Raw genomic sequence first — 16198 nt, forward strand, 5'->3', positions numbered from 1 at the left:
GAGCCTGCAGGGAGCTGGGGGTCAGGCTCTTCACTAGTGGATGACAAGACACAAGGAAAGGGGCTGGAGTTGCCCCAGGGGAGGTTGAGGCTGGAGCTGAGGCAGAACTGTTTCCCTGAGAGGGGTGTCAGCCCCTGTGCCAGGCTGCCCAGGGAGCTGGGGCAGTGCCCAGCCCTGGAGGGATCCCAAAGCCCTGGGGCTGAGGTGCTGAGGCTGTGGGTCAGTGCTGGGCTGGGCAGGGGAGGGGAGGGCTGGGACTGCAGCAGCTGGAAGGGCTTTGCCAACCCAAATGCTTGTGTGACTGCATGTGGTGAAAGTGAAGAGTTCTGCAGGGGCAGAGCAGATCCAGCTGAAGCAGGGCTGGGAACTGTTAGACAAAATCCTAAACCCATCTCTTGCTGTTGAGGGTTGGAGTAGACCCCAACCCACCAAACCTTTCTGAGGCTTCAAAGCAGATCCCAGCAGGTTCCTAACAGGGCTGCAAGGTTGGGAATGGGCCTGTTGAGTCAAAAGTTGATGTTGGTAGCTGAGAGCAGGTAGAATGGTGCCAAAAACAAGCCCCAGGCCTCAGCAGAGCTGCCCAGGGTTTGTGTGATGCAGACAGATGGGGTGGGGGGCCAAGCAGCCCCATTATACCCCTCCTTCTGGGGCCACCCTGTGTTTATAGTCTGAAAAGAGCCTGGCCAAGGAGGATGTGTGGGAGCTGCTCCTCCTGGGGCTCTCACACACTTCCCCCCACCCACAGGCTCTTCACCCCTTCCCCTCTTTGCCCAGGGTGCAGCAGGGGAGTGTTGCTGTGCCATAGGAGACAGACATCCAGCAAGTGAGCTGGGAGCAGCAGGCAGCCTGTCCAGCCCTGGGATAAAACCTCTCAGCCCTTCAGCAGATGCTCTGGAGAGGATCTTCGTCCCCAGACAGACCCACCTGGCCAGACCATGGCAGCTCCTGCTGAGGTGGGGGTTGGGGTCATTCAGGAGCACCCAAATGCCAAATTCAGGAGAGACTGGAGCCATCCCAGTAGGCACCAGGGTCTGAGTCTGATCTGGGGACAAAACCAAAGCAAATGGGGTAGAAAGGCTGCTCCTTGCTGCTGCTGTGAGCTCAATCCTTGCCCTTGGGGAGAGGGAATGCCCAGGGAAGTGTTTGTAGCTGTGGGAAGCCTCAGGGTGGCTGAGGAGAACTGACAAACCACCCCAGCATGGATCTCTCTCTGTCCCTGCTCGAGCAAGCTCCTGCAATGCACATCAGTTCCCACAGGCTGAGCTGCTGAGGCCTGTGAGTGGTGTCCAGGCCTGTGTCAGGTAAAGGTGACACATCTGCATGTCCTGTCCTACCTCTGCAGGGCTCACTGGGCAAAAGGGGCTCCTTCTGCTTTCTGGAGGAGCTGGAATTGCTGCCCATGTCCTGTTTGCCTTCACTCAAACACTGCTCCAGTGAGCAGAAAAGCCCCAGTGTGACACCATACTCCTCCTGGCTCCTGGGGGGAGCCAAGGGTCAATTCCCTGCAGCTCATACCCTCTTGTCCCTTTGCCAGGGAGCTGCTAAAGTGGCTTTCTTGGAGGGTGAAGGAAAAACATGGAGGGGGGGGGCAAAGAGGAGGCTGGGAGGGGGCAGGAAGCAAGTGGGAATTGCTGCCTGAGTCGTTGGGAACGTGGCCCAGAGGGCTGAGCAGCAGCACAGTGGGGCCTCTGGGTCTTGGGGCTCAGGGGTGAGAGGTAGCACCATCCCCAGGGCATCAGGGCTGTGGGCAACAGCCTCCCCAGGGGAGATCTGGCCTCTCTGGAGGGATGGTGATGTCCTGCTGCTTGTGAGGGAAGCTCAAGAGCTGCTCTCTGCCTGTTCTCTGGGGCAGGGGAGGTGCAGCATCCTCTTGGGAAGCCCTTCCAACCCCACACTGGGCTAGTGGGGACATGCTGCAGCGTGCCCCAGAGCCCAAGGCATGGCATGTGGCCTCTGCCAAAGCCTGGCACCAACCTTTCCAGGTAAAACACTGGCCCCAAGACCCAGCTCCCCAGCCTGGCCTGCCCTTGGGGACAGAGCTGCAGCTCTGGGGCTGTGCTGCTGGGTACAGGAGGAGGGAAGGGCTACTTGGGGCTGTGCTGCTGGGCACAGGAGGAGGGAAGGGCTACTTGGGGCTGCAGGAGGGCCCTCAGGGGCTCTGGTCCCTTCCAGGCTCCCTTCAGCTCCCCAGCAGGGTGTTCAGGGCATTATCCTGAGTAGTTCTGAGCATCCCCAAGGGCTGGCAGAGCTGCCAGGGCCCTGCCTGCCCCAGGGAAGGGGGGAGACACAAGGACTGGGGGTGTGGACAGGGGCAGAGCAGTGTGTGTGTGTGTGTGACCCCTTTCTCCTACCCTCCACCTTTTGGCAGGGGCTGCCTGGGCCAAGCAAGAGGCCATGTCAGGTGTATGGTCTGCCCCAGCCTGAGGCTCTCCCTGACACTGAGGGCTCAGGTTGCAGGGTGTGGGCATCTCTCCTTTCTCCTTCCAACGGGTATTTTGTTGGCTCTGGGGAGAGCTAAAGGCTGGAAAGTCTGTGGTTCCTTTCCTCTTTGTATTTGGCTTTGAAAGAATAAATGACACTGACTTGCTACCTACTGCCAGTGTGCTGTGCTCTCCTAACGCCCCTGCTGAGCCTCAGCTGAGGGCTTTGCTCTTCCCTGTGCTCCTGGGAGGCTCATGTGTCACTGCCCGGGCTGGAGCCCAGGCTGGCAGCAAGAGAGGGTGAGAGGGAGGTGACCTGCTGGAGAGCAGCTCCAGGAGAGAGCTGGGTGTGCTGGGGGGCAGCAACTAACCACGAGCAGCAACGTGCCCTCGTGGGCAAGAGCCAATGGCAGCCTGGGGGCAGCAAGAGAGTGTGGGCAGCAGGGTGAGGGAGGTTGTGCTGCCCCTCTGCTCTGCCCTGCTGAGGCCTCATCTGGAGTCCTGGGGCCAGTTCTGGGCTCCCCAGCTGCAGAGGGACAGGGAGCTGCTGCAGAGAGGCCAGTGCAGGGCCAGCAAGATGCTGAGGGGATGGAGCATCTTCCTTGTGAGGAAAGGCTGTGGGACCTGGGGCTGTTCAGCCTGGAGAAGAGAAGACTGACAGAATCCTCATCAGTGCTGGTCAATACCTAAAGGTGGGTGTTGAGAAGATGGGGCCAGTGTTTGCTGTGTGGTGGCCAGTGCCAGGACAAGGGGGAACAGGCACAGGCTGGCACACAGGCAGTGCCCCTGGCACAGGAGGAGCAAGTCCTTTGGTGCTGAGGTGAGGGAGCCCTGGCCCAGGCTGCCCAGGGAGGGTGTGGAGGCTCCTTCTCAGGAGGTTTCCAACCCCACCTGGACACGTTCCTGTGCCCCTGAGCCAGGGGAAGCTGCTGTAGTAGGGGTTGGGCTGGAGGAGCTCTGCAGGGCCCTTCCCACCCCCCCATGCTGAGCTGAGGTGGCAGAAACCTCCAGCCCTGCCCCAGGCCCTGCCCAACCTGCTGCCGTCTCTCCCTCCCACCCTGAGCACCACAGCCAGAGCCTCTGGGGCCTCTTTCCCGGGATGTCCCGTGTTCCCTCTGGCTGTGCCCCTTTGTCTCCCCCTGGGCAGAGCTGAAGGAGCAGCCGCCGTTCCGGGCAGCCCGGGGCAGAAGCCGGGCAGGGAGGGGCTCGAAGGAGAAGCGGCTGCCCGCGGCTCCAACACGCTCCCTGCGGCGGCTCGGCGCGGCGGCGGGGCTCCGGGAGCGGGGGAGGCTCCGCGCTGCTCCCGCCCCGTGCCCGCCCCTTCAAAGCGGCGCGTCGGCGGCTGCGGGCGCAGCGTCCCGCACGGGCGGCCCGGCCCCCATGGGCTCCGCGCACTCCGTGCCCGCCGAGATGCGGGAGCTGGCGGACAGGACCGGCTGTGAGTCCCTGGGGACGCGTGAGCGGGGGCGGGGGGTGCAGGATGCGGCCCCGCGGCGGTGCGGGATGTGGCGGGGGGATGCGGGGGGGATGCGGGATGCGGCGGGGGGGATGCGGGGTGCTGCGGGGGGATGCGGGGTGCTGCGGGGGGGATGCGGGATGTGGCGGGGGGATGCGGGGTGCGGCGGGGGGATGCGGGGTGCGGCGGGGGGATGCGGGGTGCGGCGGGGGGATGCGGGATGTGGCGGGGGGATGCGGGATGTGGCGGGGGGATGCGGGGTGCTGCGGGGGAGGGTATGGCCGCGTGTCTGTGTGTGTGTGTGTGTGTGTGTGTATGGGGGGGTTCAGCCGTGGCAGCCCTTTGCCCACCGGCAGAAACGGTCCCGACGTCCCGGGTTTGGCCGGGAGCCACCGGCGATGCTGTGGCTGCGGAACGCCGGGGTCTGCAGCAAGGATGAGGCTGAGGGCTCCGGGCAGGGCTCAGGACACGGGGCAGGGGGGGATCCTCTGCCTCCTGGCACATGGCATCGCTCCAGGCTGCCGCGGGACCTGCCCAGCTCCGGCCGCAGACAACGGGATGCTCCCGCTTCGGTCCCTCCAGCCATGGAGGGAGACAGCTCTGCCCCCAGCCATAGAATGTGCCGGGTTTGGGGGGTGCCGGCACCTCTCTGCCACTCACCCATCCTCCCCCTCCCTCCTCACCCCTGCAGCGAGCGCCGAGCACCGCGCTGGGCACCGCGGGGCCAGCTCAGCCCTGCCCCGGGGCTGGGAGAGGCTGGGGAACGCCTTGGCCCGGGGATGCTGCCCCACGCCAGGGAACCAGCCCCGGGGAAAGGCTTTACAAAGGCAACACCCGCACGGGTCTCACGGAGAGCAGGGAGTGCCGTGAGCCCGGGCTGTGCACAGCCCCTTGCTCTGCCGGGCTCCCACCGCGCCGGGGCTGCTGCAGGGGGAGCCTGGGCATGCGAGAGGGGCTGCGGTTCATTTCCAGGCTCGCTGCTGCTTTCCAGAGCTCCCTGCAGGTGCCCAGCATGTGCCCACAGCACGTCGCTTTGCCCCCAGCACAGGGGCAGCCGCAGCCTGCTCTGGGCTGCCCGGGATGGTTCCCAGCCCTGCTGCAGAGTGTGTGATCCCGGAGCTGCAGCAGCATCGTCTGTGGTGCCCAGGCGGCTCCTGCCACGGCGATGTGGTCGTTCCCTGCAGCCAGGCTGTGCCCGTGAGGCAAACAGGGCACAGCGAGGGCAGCGCCGGGCTGAGGCTCCCCAGCGCATCCCTGCCCTGGGAACACCCTGCCCTCAAGCACCACGAACCGCCTGGGGCTGAGGAGCAGCAAACCCAGCGCCTTTCATTTTAATACCTTTGTTTTTCCAGTGCTGGGGCTTGGCCCTGCAGCATCAAAGCACCGAGGCTGTGCCTCAGAGCCTCTGCTGCCCTGGAGCCAGCCCTTGGTGCAGGAACAGCCTTTGCCCTCAGTGCAGGTGCAGCTTTGTTAGCTGCTGGAAAGCAGCTGGGTGCTGTTGCCTGGTGCAGGATGGGGTGAGCCTGGGAGAGCTGTGGGCACCTGCAGCCCCAAGGAGCACCTGGGCTTGAGGAAAGAGGAGAGGAAGAGCTGCTTTTGTTGTGCCTTGCAGCTGTAGGGCTTCAGGGACCACAAAGCAGGGCTTCACTGACCATGAGCATCCAGCCATGAGCCCAGTTGATTGTGATGTTGCCATCTGGGATGTGTTTGTGAGAGACATCCAAGAGTTCTGGTGCACAGCAGAGTCCCAGATGCTCAGGGCTCGGTGGCCCAGCTGCTCCCACAGTGACAGTGATGGTGTCAAGGGAGAAAGTGAAAGGTCACTCCTCTAATGGCCAAAATTGGAAAGCAAGGTCTGGACAAAGTTCCTCTGTGTGTGCACAGCAGCAGAGCACCAGGCAGAGAGGGCTTGGGGAGAAAAACATCACAGGGGTGATGTGGTGGTGCCTGTGCAGCTGGGCATTACCACTTGAGACCTTCCCCTCCTCCAGAGCCCATCCTGGGGGCTTAAATGGCTTCACCTTGCCAAGGGGCTGCCAGCATGGGCAGGCCCAGAGCCCCAGCAACGAGCACAGATGTGTTTTCCAGCCTGTTACCAGAGGTCTGGAAATGCTCAACCTCACTGGGCAGTGCAGTTTCTATTTCTGGGGTCCAGCAGCCAGAACTGCATCATAAGAGAGAGAGAGGAGCCAGCCAGCCAGCACCCAAGCTCAACAGTGACCTGGAGGCTCTCAGCAGCAGCTCTTAACCCTTTGCAACCCCTCCATGGTACTCCAACGTGCTTTGATCTCCCTGGGTGTTGCTGGGAGAGGCTGAGGATGCACCACTGGCCCTTTGCTGGGCTCCAGCAGGGGCCACAGGGGGTATGTGGGGCCAACTGGCGCCTGCACAGATGCCACCAGCTCCTGCAAACAGAGCTGAAAGCCTCTTCCCTGACTCCTGGGAATGGCTACTGTCAATATTTGCATGAGAGAGCAAAGCTCTGAATGTCTTTGTAGAGCTTGGTTACAGCTTGTACAGAATAGCTGGGGAAAACAAGGAGAATAACCTGTGTTGTGGCATTAAGGAGGTGAAAAAATGCTGTAACCTCAGCACTCAGGGCTGCTGTGTGCCCCAGGTCCAGCTCCTACCCCAGGCTGGTGCTTCAGTGGGCACAGAGGAGCTGGTGCATCCTTCCCTGCCCCTGTGGTTCAGCTCCTCCCAATGCCCCCCAAGCAGCAGCAGCTGTTTCAAAGCCTGACTTTGCTTTTTGGGTGCAGATGTGTCTCCTCCATGGTTCCTTGCCCCTGGCAGGACACAGGTGGCTGCTGTCAGCTTTGGGATTGTTTCCTTTTTCAGTGGCATTTTGTGGGCATCACACAAACCTCCCCAGCTGCAAGGAGAGATGTCCCAGGGCAGGTCCAGATGTGCTGCCCAGGCATGGCTCCTGCCAGCAACCCCCAAATCAAATAGTCAGGGTCTGGTATAGAGGACCCTAAACTGCTGTGCCACGGCCAGGGAGGTTTCTGCAAGTGATAAACCAGCCTCTGCTCACTCTGCTCACTCTGCAGGGGGTGCAGCAAGCAAAGGACAGAGCACACAGGGTCCTTGGAGGGCTGCACAGAGCCACCAAAGGGAAGGGGGATGGCTGTGCCCAGGCTCTGTCCTGCTCCCACACTGGGTGAGCTTTGGTGCTGTCCCCAGGAAGCAGCTTTGAGGCAGGTTTTGGTACCCACCAGTCTCCTTATGACCCAGGGCAGCACATGAGCTCTGCAGATGGATATCCTGAGGGTCCTTAGGGGGCTTCCCTGTGTCTGAGGAGCTCACCCCCTACCCCATCACCTCTCTCTTTTCCCCCCTGACAGTCACCTCTGAGCAGATCGAGCACCTGCACCGGCGCTTCAAGCAGCTGAGCCGGGACCAGCTGACGATCCGGTAGGGCTGGGGAGGGTGCCCAGGAGGCAGCAGCAGCTCACTGGAGCTCTGAGGATGAGTGTGTGCTTCCCAGTCATCCTGCAGTCCTGCTGAGCTGCCTCTGCACTGTGGCATTTGCAGAGAAGAAGGGGAAAAACCAAGTGGTGGAGCAGTGGCCTGAGAGCAGGGACGTTCCTGCCAAGCAGCCAGCTCTGCAGGCAGTTTTTGGGGAGGGAGGTGGAACCTTCCTGCACACCAGCTACAGTGGGGTTTGCAGTTGCCCTTTTCTCCCTCTTCAGCCTTTTTGCACCCCAAGCCATGGCTCTGCTTCCCTGGGAAAGCTCTGACATATCCCATCAGCTGGAGAATCTGTGAGGAGCCAGCACAGGCCAGGGAGCTCAGCTGCCCTCTGCTCCCCTCCCCATGGAGGTTATTCCTTGGCTCATTTGCTTTATAAACAGTTGAGAGCAAATGCCCAGCACAGGCTGAACCTGGTGCCTCTGGAGCACAAAACAGGGCAGCAGCCAGATGCAGCCACACTAGCAAAGGGCTGAGGAAGCTGAGGGCAGGGTGGATGGCAGAAGCTCCTTCCCTCCCCTCCTCGAGCCCCATTTGGGACCTTCTCCCTGGGAAAACTCCCTGGAAACCTTTGCAGCTTGAGCCATGGCCAGCACAGCCTGAGCCACAGTGTCCCAAAGCTCCCCAAAGACTTAGCAGGGACAAACCTCCCCTGTGGCTGCCCCAAGCCCAGAGCAGTGCTGCAGCAGGGCTGCCTCTCATCTGATTGAGGCAAGCAGGAGGTCTCCAGTGCAGACTCACTCTTTATGTCTCACCATGGCTTTGAAAGAATGGGGTTGGGCTTTGTCCCCTAGAGCTTCAGTGCCCATTGCAGCAGCTCCTTCCTCTGCAGCTCCCTCATGCTTTGGGCTCTGTTTCCATTGCAGCAAGGAGAATTTTGACAGCATCCCTGACCTGGAATTCAACCCCATCCGGGGGAAAATTGTCCATGCCTTTTTTGACAGGAGGTAAGAATGGCCCCAGCACCATGGGGAGGGTCAGAGAACGGCCCCAGCACCATGGGGAGGGGCAAGGAATGGCCCCAGCACCATGGGGATTGTCAAGGAATGGCCCCAGCACCATGGGGAGGGGCAAGGAATGGCCCCAGCACCATGGGGATTGTCAAGGAATGGCCCCAGCACCATGGGGAGGGGCAAGGAATGGCCCCAGCACCATGGGGATTGTCAAGGAATGGCCCCAGCACCATGGGGAGGGGCAAGGAATGGCCCCAGCACCATGGGGATGGTCGAGGAATGGCCCCAGCACTATGGGGATTGTCAAGGAATGGCCCCAGCACCATGGGGATGGTCAAGGAATGGCCCCAGCACTATGGGGATTGTCAAGGAATGGCCCCAGCACCATGGGGATGGTCAAGGAATGGCCCCAGCACCATGGGGATGGTCGAGGAATGGCCCCAGCACCATGGGGAGGGTCAAGGAATGGCCCCAGCACCATGGGGAGGGTCAGAGAACAGCCCCAGCACCATGGGCATGGTCAGAGAACGGCCCCAGCACCATGGGCATGGTCAGAGAACGGCCTCAACACCATGTGCATGGTCAGAAAACGGCCTCAGCACCATGGGGAGGGTCAGAGAACGGCCCCAGCACCATGGGGATGGTCAGAGAATGGCCTCAGCACCGTGGGGATGGTCAAGGAATGGCCCCAGCACTATGGGGAGGGTCAGAGAATGGCCCCAGCACCATGGGGAGGGTCAGAGAACGGCCCCAGCACCATGGGCATGGTCAGAGAACGGCCCCAGCACCATGGGCATGGTCAAGGAATGGCCCCAGCACCATGGGGATGCTCAGAGAACGGCCCCAGCACCATGGGAACGGTCAGAGAATGGCCCCAGCACCATGGGGATGGTCAAGGAACGGCCCCAGCACCATGGGGATGGTCAAGGAACGGCCCCAGCACCATGGGGATGATCAAGGAACGGCCCCAGCACCATGGGCATGGTCAGAGAATGGCCCCAGCACCATGTGCATGGTCAGAGAACGGCCCCAGCACCATGGGGAGGGTCAAGGAATGGCCCCAGCATCATGGGCATGGTCAGAGAACGGCCCCAGCACCATGGGCATGGTCAGAGAACGGCCCCAGCACCATGTGCATGGTCAGAGAACGGCCTCAGCACCATGGGCATGGTCAGAAAATGGCCTCAGCACCATGGGGAGGGTCAGAGAACGGCCCCAGCACCATGGGCATGGTCAGAGAATGGCCCCAGCACTATGGGGAGGGTCAGAGAACGGCCCCAGCACCATGGGGATGGTCAAGGAATGGCCCCAGCACCATGGGGATGGTCAAGGAATGGCCCCAGCACCATGGGGATGGTCGAGGAATGGCCCCAGCACCATGGGAAGGGTCAAGGAAAGGCCCCAGCACCATGGGGATGGACAGAGAATGGCCCCAGCACCACAGGTAGGGTCAAGGAAAGGCCCCAGCACCATGGGGATGGTCAGAGAATGGCCCCAGCACCATGGGCATGGTCAAGGAATGGCCCCAGCACCATGGGGATGGTCGAGGAATGGCCCCAGCACCATGGGCATGGTCAAGGAATGGCCCCAGCACCATGGGGAGGGTCAGAGAACAGCCCCAGCACCATGGGCATGGTCAAGGAACGGCCCCAGCACCATGGGGAGGGTTAGAGAATGGCCCCAGCACCATGGGCATGGTCAGAGAACGGCCCCAGCACCATGGGCATGGTCAGAGAACGGCCTCAACACCATGTGCATGGTCAGAAAACGGCCTCAGCACCATGGGGAGGGTCAGAGAACGGCCCCAGCACCATGGGGATGGTCAGAGAATGGCCTCAGCACCGTGGGGATGGTCAAGGAATGGCCCCAGCACTATGGGGAGGGTCAGAGAATGGCCCCAGCACCATGGGGAGGGTCAGAGAACGGCCCCAGCACCATGGGCATGGTCAGAGAACGGCCCCAGCACCATGGGCATGGTCAAGGAATGGCCCCAGCACCATGGGGATGCTCAGAGAACGGCCCCAGCACCATGGGAACGGTCAGAGAATGGCCCCAGCACCATGGGGAGGGTCAGAGAATGGCCCCAGCACCATGGGGAGGGTCAGAGAACGGCCCCAGCACCATGGGGATGGTCAAGGAACGGCCCCAGCACCATGGGGATGGACAGAGAATGGCCCCAGCACCACAGGTAGGGTCAAGGAATGGCCCCAGCACCATGGGGATGGTCGAGGAATGGCCCCAGCACCACAGGTAGGGTCAAGGAACGGCCCCAGCACCATGGGCAGGGGCGAGGGCTGGATTTATCCTGCCAAAGCAGGACGTGGCTGAGCAGACATCTGCTCCTTCAAGGCTGGGGATACCAAGACTGGGAACTGCAGTCATTTAGGAGAAAGGCAGGGCTGAGGCTTTGCTGAGGGCGAAGGGGAGGCTGGGGGGTGCTGCCCAGGCAGCGCTGGCTCCTCTCTGGGCAGGAACCTGCGGCCGCAGGCGGACGGGCTGGCGGACGAGATCAACTTCGAAGACTTCCTGACCATCATGTCCTACTTCAGACCCATCGAGATGGACATGGACGAGGAGCAGCTCGACCGCTTCAGGAAAGACAAACTCAGATGTGAGCCGAGCCCAGGGCTGGGGAGGGGCTGGATGGTGGCCAGGGGCTGCCCTCACCCTGCGTCCCGTCCCTCCCCAGTCCTGTTCCACATGTACGACTCGGACCACGACGGCAAGATCACGCTGCAGGAGTACAGAAATGTAATGCATGCTCCCTCCTGTCCCCATCACTGCTGAGTTCCTGGCCATGGCTCTCACCCTCTGCCTTGCAGGTGGTGGAGGAGCTGCTGTCAGGGAACCCTCACCTGGAGAAGGACTCGGCGCGGTCCATCGCCGACGGGGCCATGATGGAGGCAGCCAGCATCTGCGTGGGACAAATGGTGGGTCCTGCTTCCTTGCTCTGGCTTGGCACACAGGTGGTACCCCAAATGGGGCTGGAAGGCATCTGGCTAAGCTGGGGCATCTCCTCTGCCCCCAGGCTGCTGTGGCTGGGGATGTGTTTGCAAGCAGCAGCTCTCAGGGGTTGGTTTGGGGTTTGTTTTCCCATGATCAGAGCCCAAAGGGGATGAGATGAGCAACCAGCACCCTGTAAACAGCATCCTCAGAGCTTATAAAAGCAGCCATGGTGGTGCTGGGAAGGAATATTGGGTGTGGTGTAGGGCCAGCACCGTGCAGCCAGGCCCCCAGGGACCCACCCCCACTCCCCCGAGGCGTGGGGCACCCATCCTGTCCTCTTGCTGTGCACAGGGCCCGGACCAGGTGTATGAGGGCATCACCTTTGAAGACTTCCTTAAGGTTGGTGGCACCTTGTCTCCTTTCCCAGGAGGGAGGTGGCAGAGATCTGGGTGTTTCCCCCCCCTCCCTCAATTCCTCCCTCACCCCTTTTCCCTTGCAGATGTGGCAGGGGATCGACATCGAGACCAAGATGCACGTTCGCTTCCTCAACATGGAGACCATTGCACACTGCTACTGACCCCCAGCTGCCTCCTGGGAGCCAGAGGAGGAGGAGGATGGATGAGGAGGAGGATGGATGAGGAGGAGGATGGATGGGAGGACTCTGCAGCATCTCCATGTCACTGGCACCAAGCGCTTTGCACCCACGTGCCTGTCCCGTCGTGGGGCTGCCTTCTGCTCTCTAGAATCATAAGAGGCTTTTATCTGTAATTAAAAGGTATTTCTCTTTTTACTCCTTGCTGAGGACAATCCATCCATCCCCCTGTGCAGAGAAGCCTCCAACAAATCCTGGTCTTCCTGTAAATCTGAATGGTCAAGTCTCTGCCACGTGCTGCTCCGGGGAAGGAGCTGCTCACCCTGTGCTGGGAGCACACCTCGACTGCCACAGCATGGGGAGCAGGGATGGGGCTGCTGAGGGACAGGCAGCACCCTCAGCACTTGGAAAGGTGACCACAACCCCTTCCCCACCCCATGAGATGCTCAAGCCAGTGAAGGTGGCAGCAGCAGCCCAATTTCAGCCCGAAGCAGCCACCTTGGCTGGCTGGAGCCAGGCAGGAGGAGCAGTGTGGGACCATGCTGAGGCTTTGCAGGCAGCAGGGATGGGGGGAGATGGGGAGGGGGAAGCTCCTGGCAGCCTGGTGGCTCCCACCCCCACATGTTCCTGCTAGAACAAGGCACTGGAGATAAGGGTTTGTTGACAGTATTAATAAGTGGCTGGCTCAGGCAGATTCCTGTCTCTAAGGCAGCCTGAGCTGGGAAGGGAGGGGGAGGATAAAAAAGGGGCAGTGGCTATTTATAGAAAAGCTGGAAACAGTTGTTTGTTTTATCAAAAAATAGCTTCCCCTGGTGCCATGTGCACTCCCAGACAGCCCCAGCAGGGAGTGAGGGCTGCAGGGAGAGGAGGATGCTCAGCCCTGGCTCCAGCCCCTGCTGCACAGCCACTGCCCAGCCTCTCCCTGACTCAGGGCTGGGATGATTCCTCCTCCTGCTCCTCAGCAGGGGGGGTTTCTGTGCTGCCCAGGCATCCCCAGGCTGAGGGCACCCAGAAGGACTTGCCCTCAAAGGCTGTTGTAGCTTGGCCCCACAGGAAAGCCCCATCTGGCCCCAGGGTGTGGGGTGTGCAGCTGAGTCTCTGTTCACAGCCCCTGCAGCAGAGGAGCTGGCTGGAGCCTGCAGCAGGAGAGGAGCTGTGTGAAGGACAGCCCTGCCCTGCAATGCAGTCCTGTCCTGGAGAGACCTGTGCTGCAGCAGGGACAGGCCAGGGCTCATCCCCAGGGGCTGCAGCTGATCTGGGGCATGGGGCATGTGGCCAAGCCATGGGGGGATGGGGTTGCTGCCACCCCAGCCTTGGTTGAGCCTGGGGTGCTTGACCTGAGCTGTGGGGAGAGCCAGGGCTGGGGATGGAGCTCTCAGCTCTCCCAGCACAGCTGTACAGATTGTGAGGGTCTCCTGGTGCTGGCCAGTGGCAGCCACAGCCTTGTCTGCCTCTGCAGGGGCTTTTCATGTCTGTTCTCCTCAGCTCATCCCCAGCTGCACTGTGCTGGCACCAGCCAGAGCAGAGGGTCAGGGTCCACTCCCCTGCCTGAGACTCCCCTTCTCCTCCTCCTCCTCCCTGTGCCAGACCCCAGGGCTCCTCTCCCTTCCCACATACACAGCACAACATCCAGCTCCTGAAATCCCCAGGTGCCAAGAGCACACCCAGACCCTTGTCCTCTGCCTCAAGTTGCACCAGGGGAGAGTAAATTGGATGGTGTCACAGCATGGTGGGGATGGGAAGGGCCCTGCAGAGCTCATCCAGCCCAACCCCCTGCTAAAGCAGGTTCCCCTGGCTCAGGGGCACAGGAATGTGTCCAGGTGGGGTTGGAAACCTCCTGAGAAGCCTCCACACCCTCCCTGGGCAGCCTGGGCCAGGGCTCCCTCACCTCAGCACCAAAGGACTTGCTCCTGAAGTAGAACTTTCTGTGCCCATCACCCCTTGTCCTGGCACTAGACATGACAGAAAAATGTCCCCCCATCCTCCTGAGACTCACCCTTTAGGTACTTGCAGGTGTCAATGAGGTCTTCCCTTAGCCTCCTCTTATCTGTTAGACAGAGCTGTTTCCCTGAGAGGGGTGTCAGCCCCTGTGCCAGGCTGCCCAGGGAGCTGGGGCAGTGCCCAGCCCTGGAGGGATCCCAAAGCCCTGGGGCTGAGGTGTTGAGGCTGTGGGTCAGTGCTGGGCTGGGCAGGGCTGGGACTGCAGCAGCTTCAAGGGCTTTGCCAATCAAAACAATTCCAAGATCCCCTGATTCTCACAGGAATTACCCCCAGCTGCAGAGCTCAGGGCTTCTCAGGCAGCAAGTGCTGGGTACACAGGGCAATGCAGGAGTGAGGAGTATTGATCTGAGGGTAATTAGTATTCTATGAGCTAATTATCTGTCCCCCAGCTGTTTTGTTAGGTGCTGAGGGAAGTGTGGGAGCAGGGAGTGCAGGGAAGCAGAGGCAGGACCCAAAGCAAACAGGCTGAAGCATGTTTTTGCCTTTGCTTGTGTTTGGCTTCTCTGTGGGAAAGGGGATGAAGTGGAGAGCAGGAGGAAGGGCTGCATGGAGCAGAGGGAAGACCTGGGGCAAGAGGCCCATCCTCAGCCCAGCAAAAAGCCCATGACTAAGGCCAGGAATTGTTCCTCTAGGTGGGATGAGGTTCCTCCAGCTGGGATGAGCATCGCTCCTGCAGTCAGCATAACGCAGCAAAACGCAGTGAGAGGCAGGAGGGACATTGTGTAAAGCACAGGGAAGCCTGGCAGAGCCCTGGGAAAGCTGGCAGTGTTTCTGTCAGAGAGCACAGCACACTCCTACGGAGCTCAGAGGGTTTGCTGAAGGATAATGGCTGTGTGACAGGGCACGGGGAGAGCTGCCAAGATGCTGAGGCGTGTGACGTGGCACAAAGCTGAGCTGCAGAGGACAGCAGTGGGCAGCACGGGGTCACTGGGAAACTGAAGCTGCTTTGCTGTGTGTTGGAAAACTGAGGGGAGGCTGATAAAGGCTGAGAAGTGTAGTGGGGAGAGCAGGGACTTGGCCCTCTGGAAAAGCCAGACTGAGGATGTGCAGGCTGCAGCTGCCCCAGGTGGGGGGGTGGGGGTGTACTTTTGTCACAGAATCATTTAGGTTGGAAAAGACCTTAAAGATCATTGAGTCCAACTGTTAACTTGGCACTGCCACAGCCACCACTAACCCTCAGCACCTCAGGTACAAGGGCTCCCCAGCTGCAGAGGGACAGGGAGCTGCTGCAGAGGCCAGTGCAGGGCCACCAAGATGCTGAGGGGACTGGAGCATCTTCCTGCTGAGGAAAGCCTGTGGGACCTGGGGAAGAGAAGGCTGAGAGGACCTTATCAGTGCTGATCAATACCTAAAGGGTGAGTGTTGAGAGGATGGGGCCAGTGTTTGTTGTGTGGTGGCCAGTGCCAGGACAAGAGGGAACCTCAGAATGGAGGTGGGGGTGGGAAGGGCCCTGCAGAGCTCACTCAGCCCCAGCCCCTGCTACAGCAGGTTCCCCTGGCTCAGGGGCACAGGAACGTGTCCAGGTGGGGTTGGAAACCTCCTGAGAAGGAGCCTCCACACCCTCCCTGGGCAGCCTGGGCCAGGGCTCCCTCCCCTCAGCACCAAAGGACTTGCTCCTCCTGTGCCAGTGGCACTGCCTGTGTGCCAGCCTGTGCCTGTTCCCCCTTGTTCTCACCAGGGCAGAGTAGAGGGGGAGCAGAACCACTCTCAGTATCCTGCCCACACTCTTCTTGCTGCCCCTCAGGCTCCCACTGCCCTTCCTGGCCACGAGGGCACATTGCTGCTCAGTTTGCTGTCAGTTGCCAAAGTGGCCCCACTGCCAAAGTGTTCAAGGACACAGAGGCAAAAAGCACTTTGCTGGGGCCTTTGCTGGTGGCTTGGACCTGAAATACATGGAGATACAGCTGAGGTTGTTTCCAGCATGGCACCACAGCTGAGTGTGCCATCCTCTGCATCAAACCCCTTCTGCTGTGCAACAGCCATTGCTTCTCCCTGCAGTCAGAGCTCCAGAGCCTGAGCAGCTGGAGCCTGCCACACAGGGACAGCCTCCCCTCTGATCATGTATTCTCTTTGGAGGATAGCAGGGAAGAAACTCATCTGCAGGTCTCTCTCTCATGAAGGCAACAGACATCTCTTTTGTTATCACTGTCATCAGCAGCAGAAGTTGTTTGTGAGGTTCTTCACCACAAACTGCTTCCTCCTTTGACACCTTCTGCTTCTGTAGCTGTCCCCAGCCACCCAGCCTGGCTGATGGGCACCAGCCTGGCACATCACACCCTGCCTCAGTGTGAGCCTTCCCCCTCAGCCCACAGCACATCCAGCATGTCCTGACTGCAGCTCTTCAACTCCAACCTGCACC

At 60.7% G+C, this 16198-nt stretch overlaps 1 protein-coding gene across 3 annotated transcripts; it reads left to right on the plus strand.

Moving 5' to 3' along the window:
- Window positions 1–3749: 3749 nt before the first annotated feature.
- TESC (tescalcin) lies at window positions 3750–12036 on the plus strand. Of its 3 annotated transcripts, none has more exons than XM_062010280.1 (8): window positions 3750–3858; window positions 7221–7290; window positions 8214–8294; window positions 10772–10911; window positions 10990–11051; window positions 11123–11230; window positions 11598–11645; window positions 11746–12036. In XM_062010280.1, the coding sequence occupies exons 1-8, from the start codon at window positions 3801–3803 to the stop codon at window positions 11821–11823; spliced, it is 645 nt and encodes a 214-aa protein (XP_061866264.1). In that variant the 5' UTR covers window positions 3750–3800; the 3' UTR covers window positions 11824–12036. The 3 variants fall into 3 exon arrangements, with proteins under 3 accessions (XP_061866264.1, XP_061866266.1, XP_061866265.1); XM_062010282.1 differs by having other exon boundaries at window positions 10850–10911; XM_062010281.1 differs by lacking the exon at window positions 11598–11645.
- The last annotated feature ends 4162 nt before the right edge of the window (window positions 12037–16198 follow it).

The sequence above is a fragment of the Colius striatus genome, chromosome 17, assembly GCF_028858725.1.
Source record: "Colius striatus isolate bColStr4 chromosome 17, bColStr4.1.hap1, whole genome shotgun sequence".
Taxonomy (NCBI): domain Eukaryota; kingdom Metazoa; phylum Chordata; class Aves; order Coliiformes; family Coliidae; genus Colius; species Colius striatus.

What these genes read in the sequence shown, in the direction of transcription:
- TESC (XM_062010280.1), top strand. Translation starts at nt 3,801, where the DNA reads ATGGGCTCCGCGCACTCCGTGCCCGCCGAGATGCGGGAGCTGGCGGAC. An exon ending in GCTGGCGGACAGGACCGGCT is followed by an intron (nt 3,859 to 7,220) that starts GTGAGTCCCTGG and finishes CCCCCCTGACAG; the next exon opens with TCACCTCTGAGCAGATCGAG. An exon ending in GCATCTGCGTGGGACAAATG is followed by an intron (nt 11,231 to 11,597) that starts GTGGGTCCTGCT and finishes TGCTGTGCACAG; the next exon opens with GGCCCGGACCAGGTGTATGA.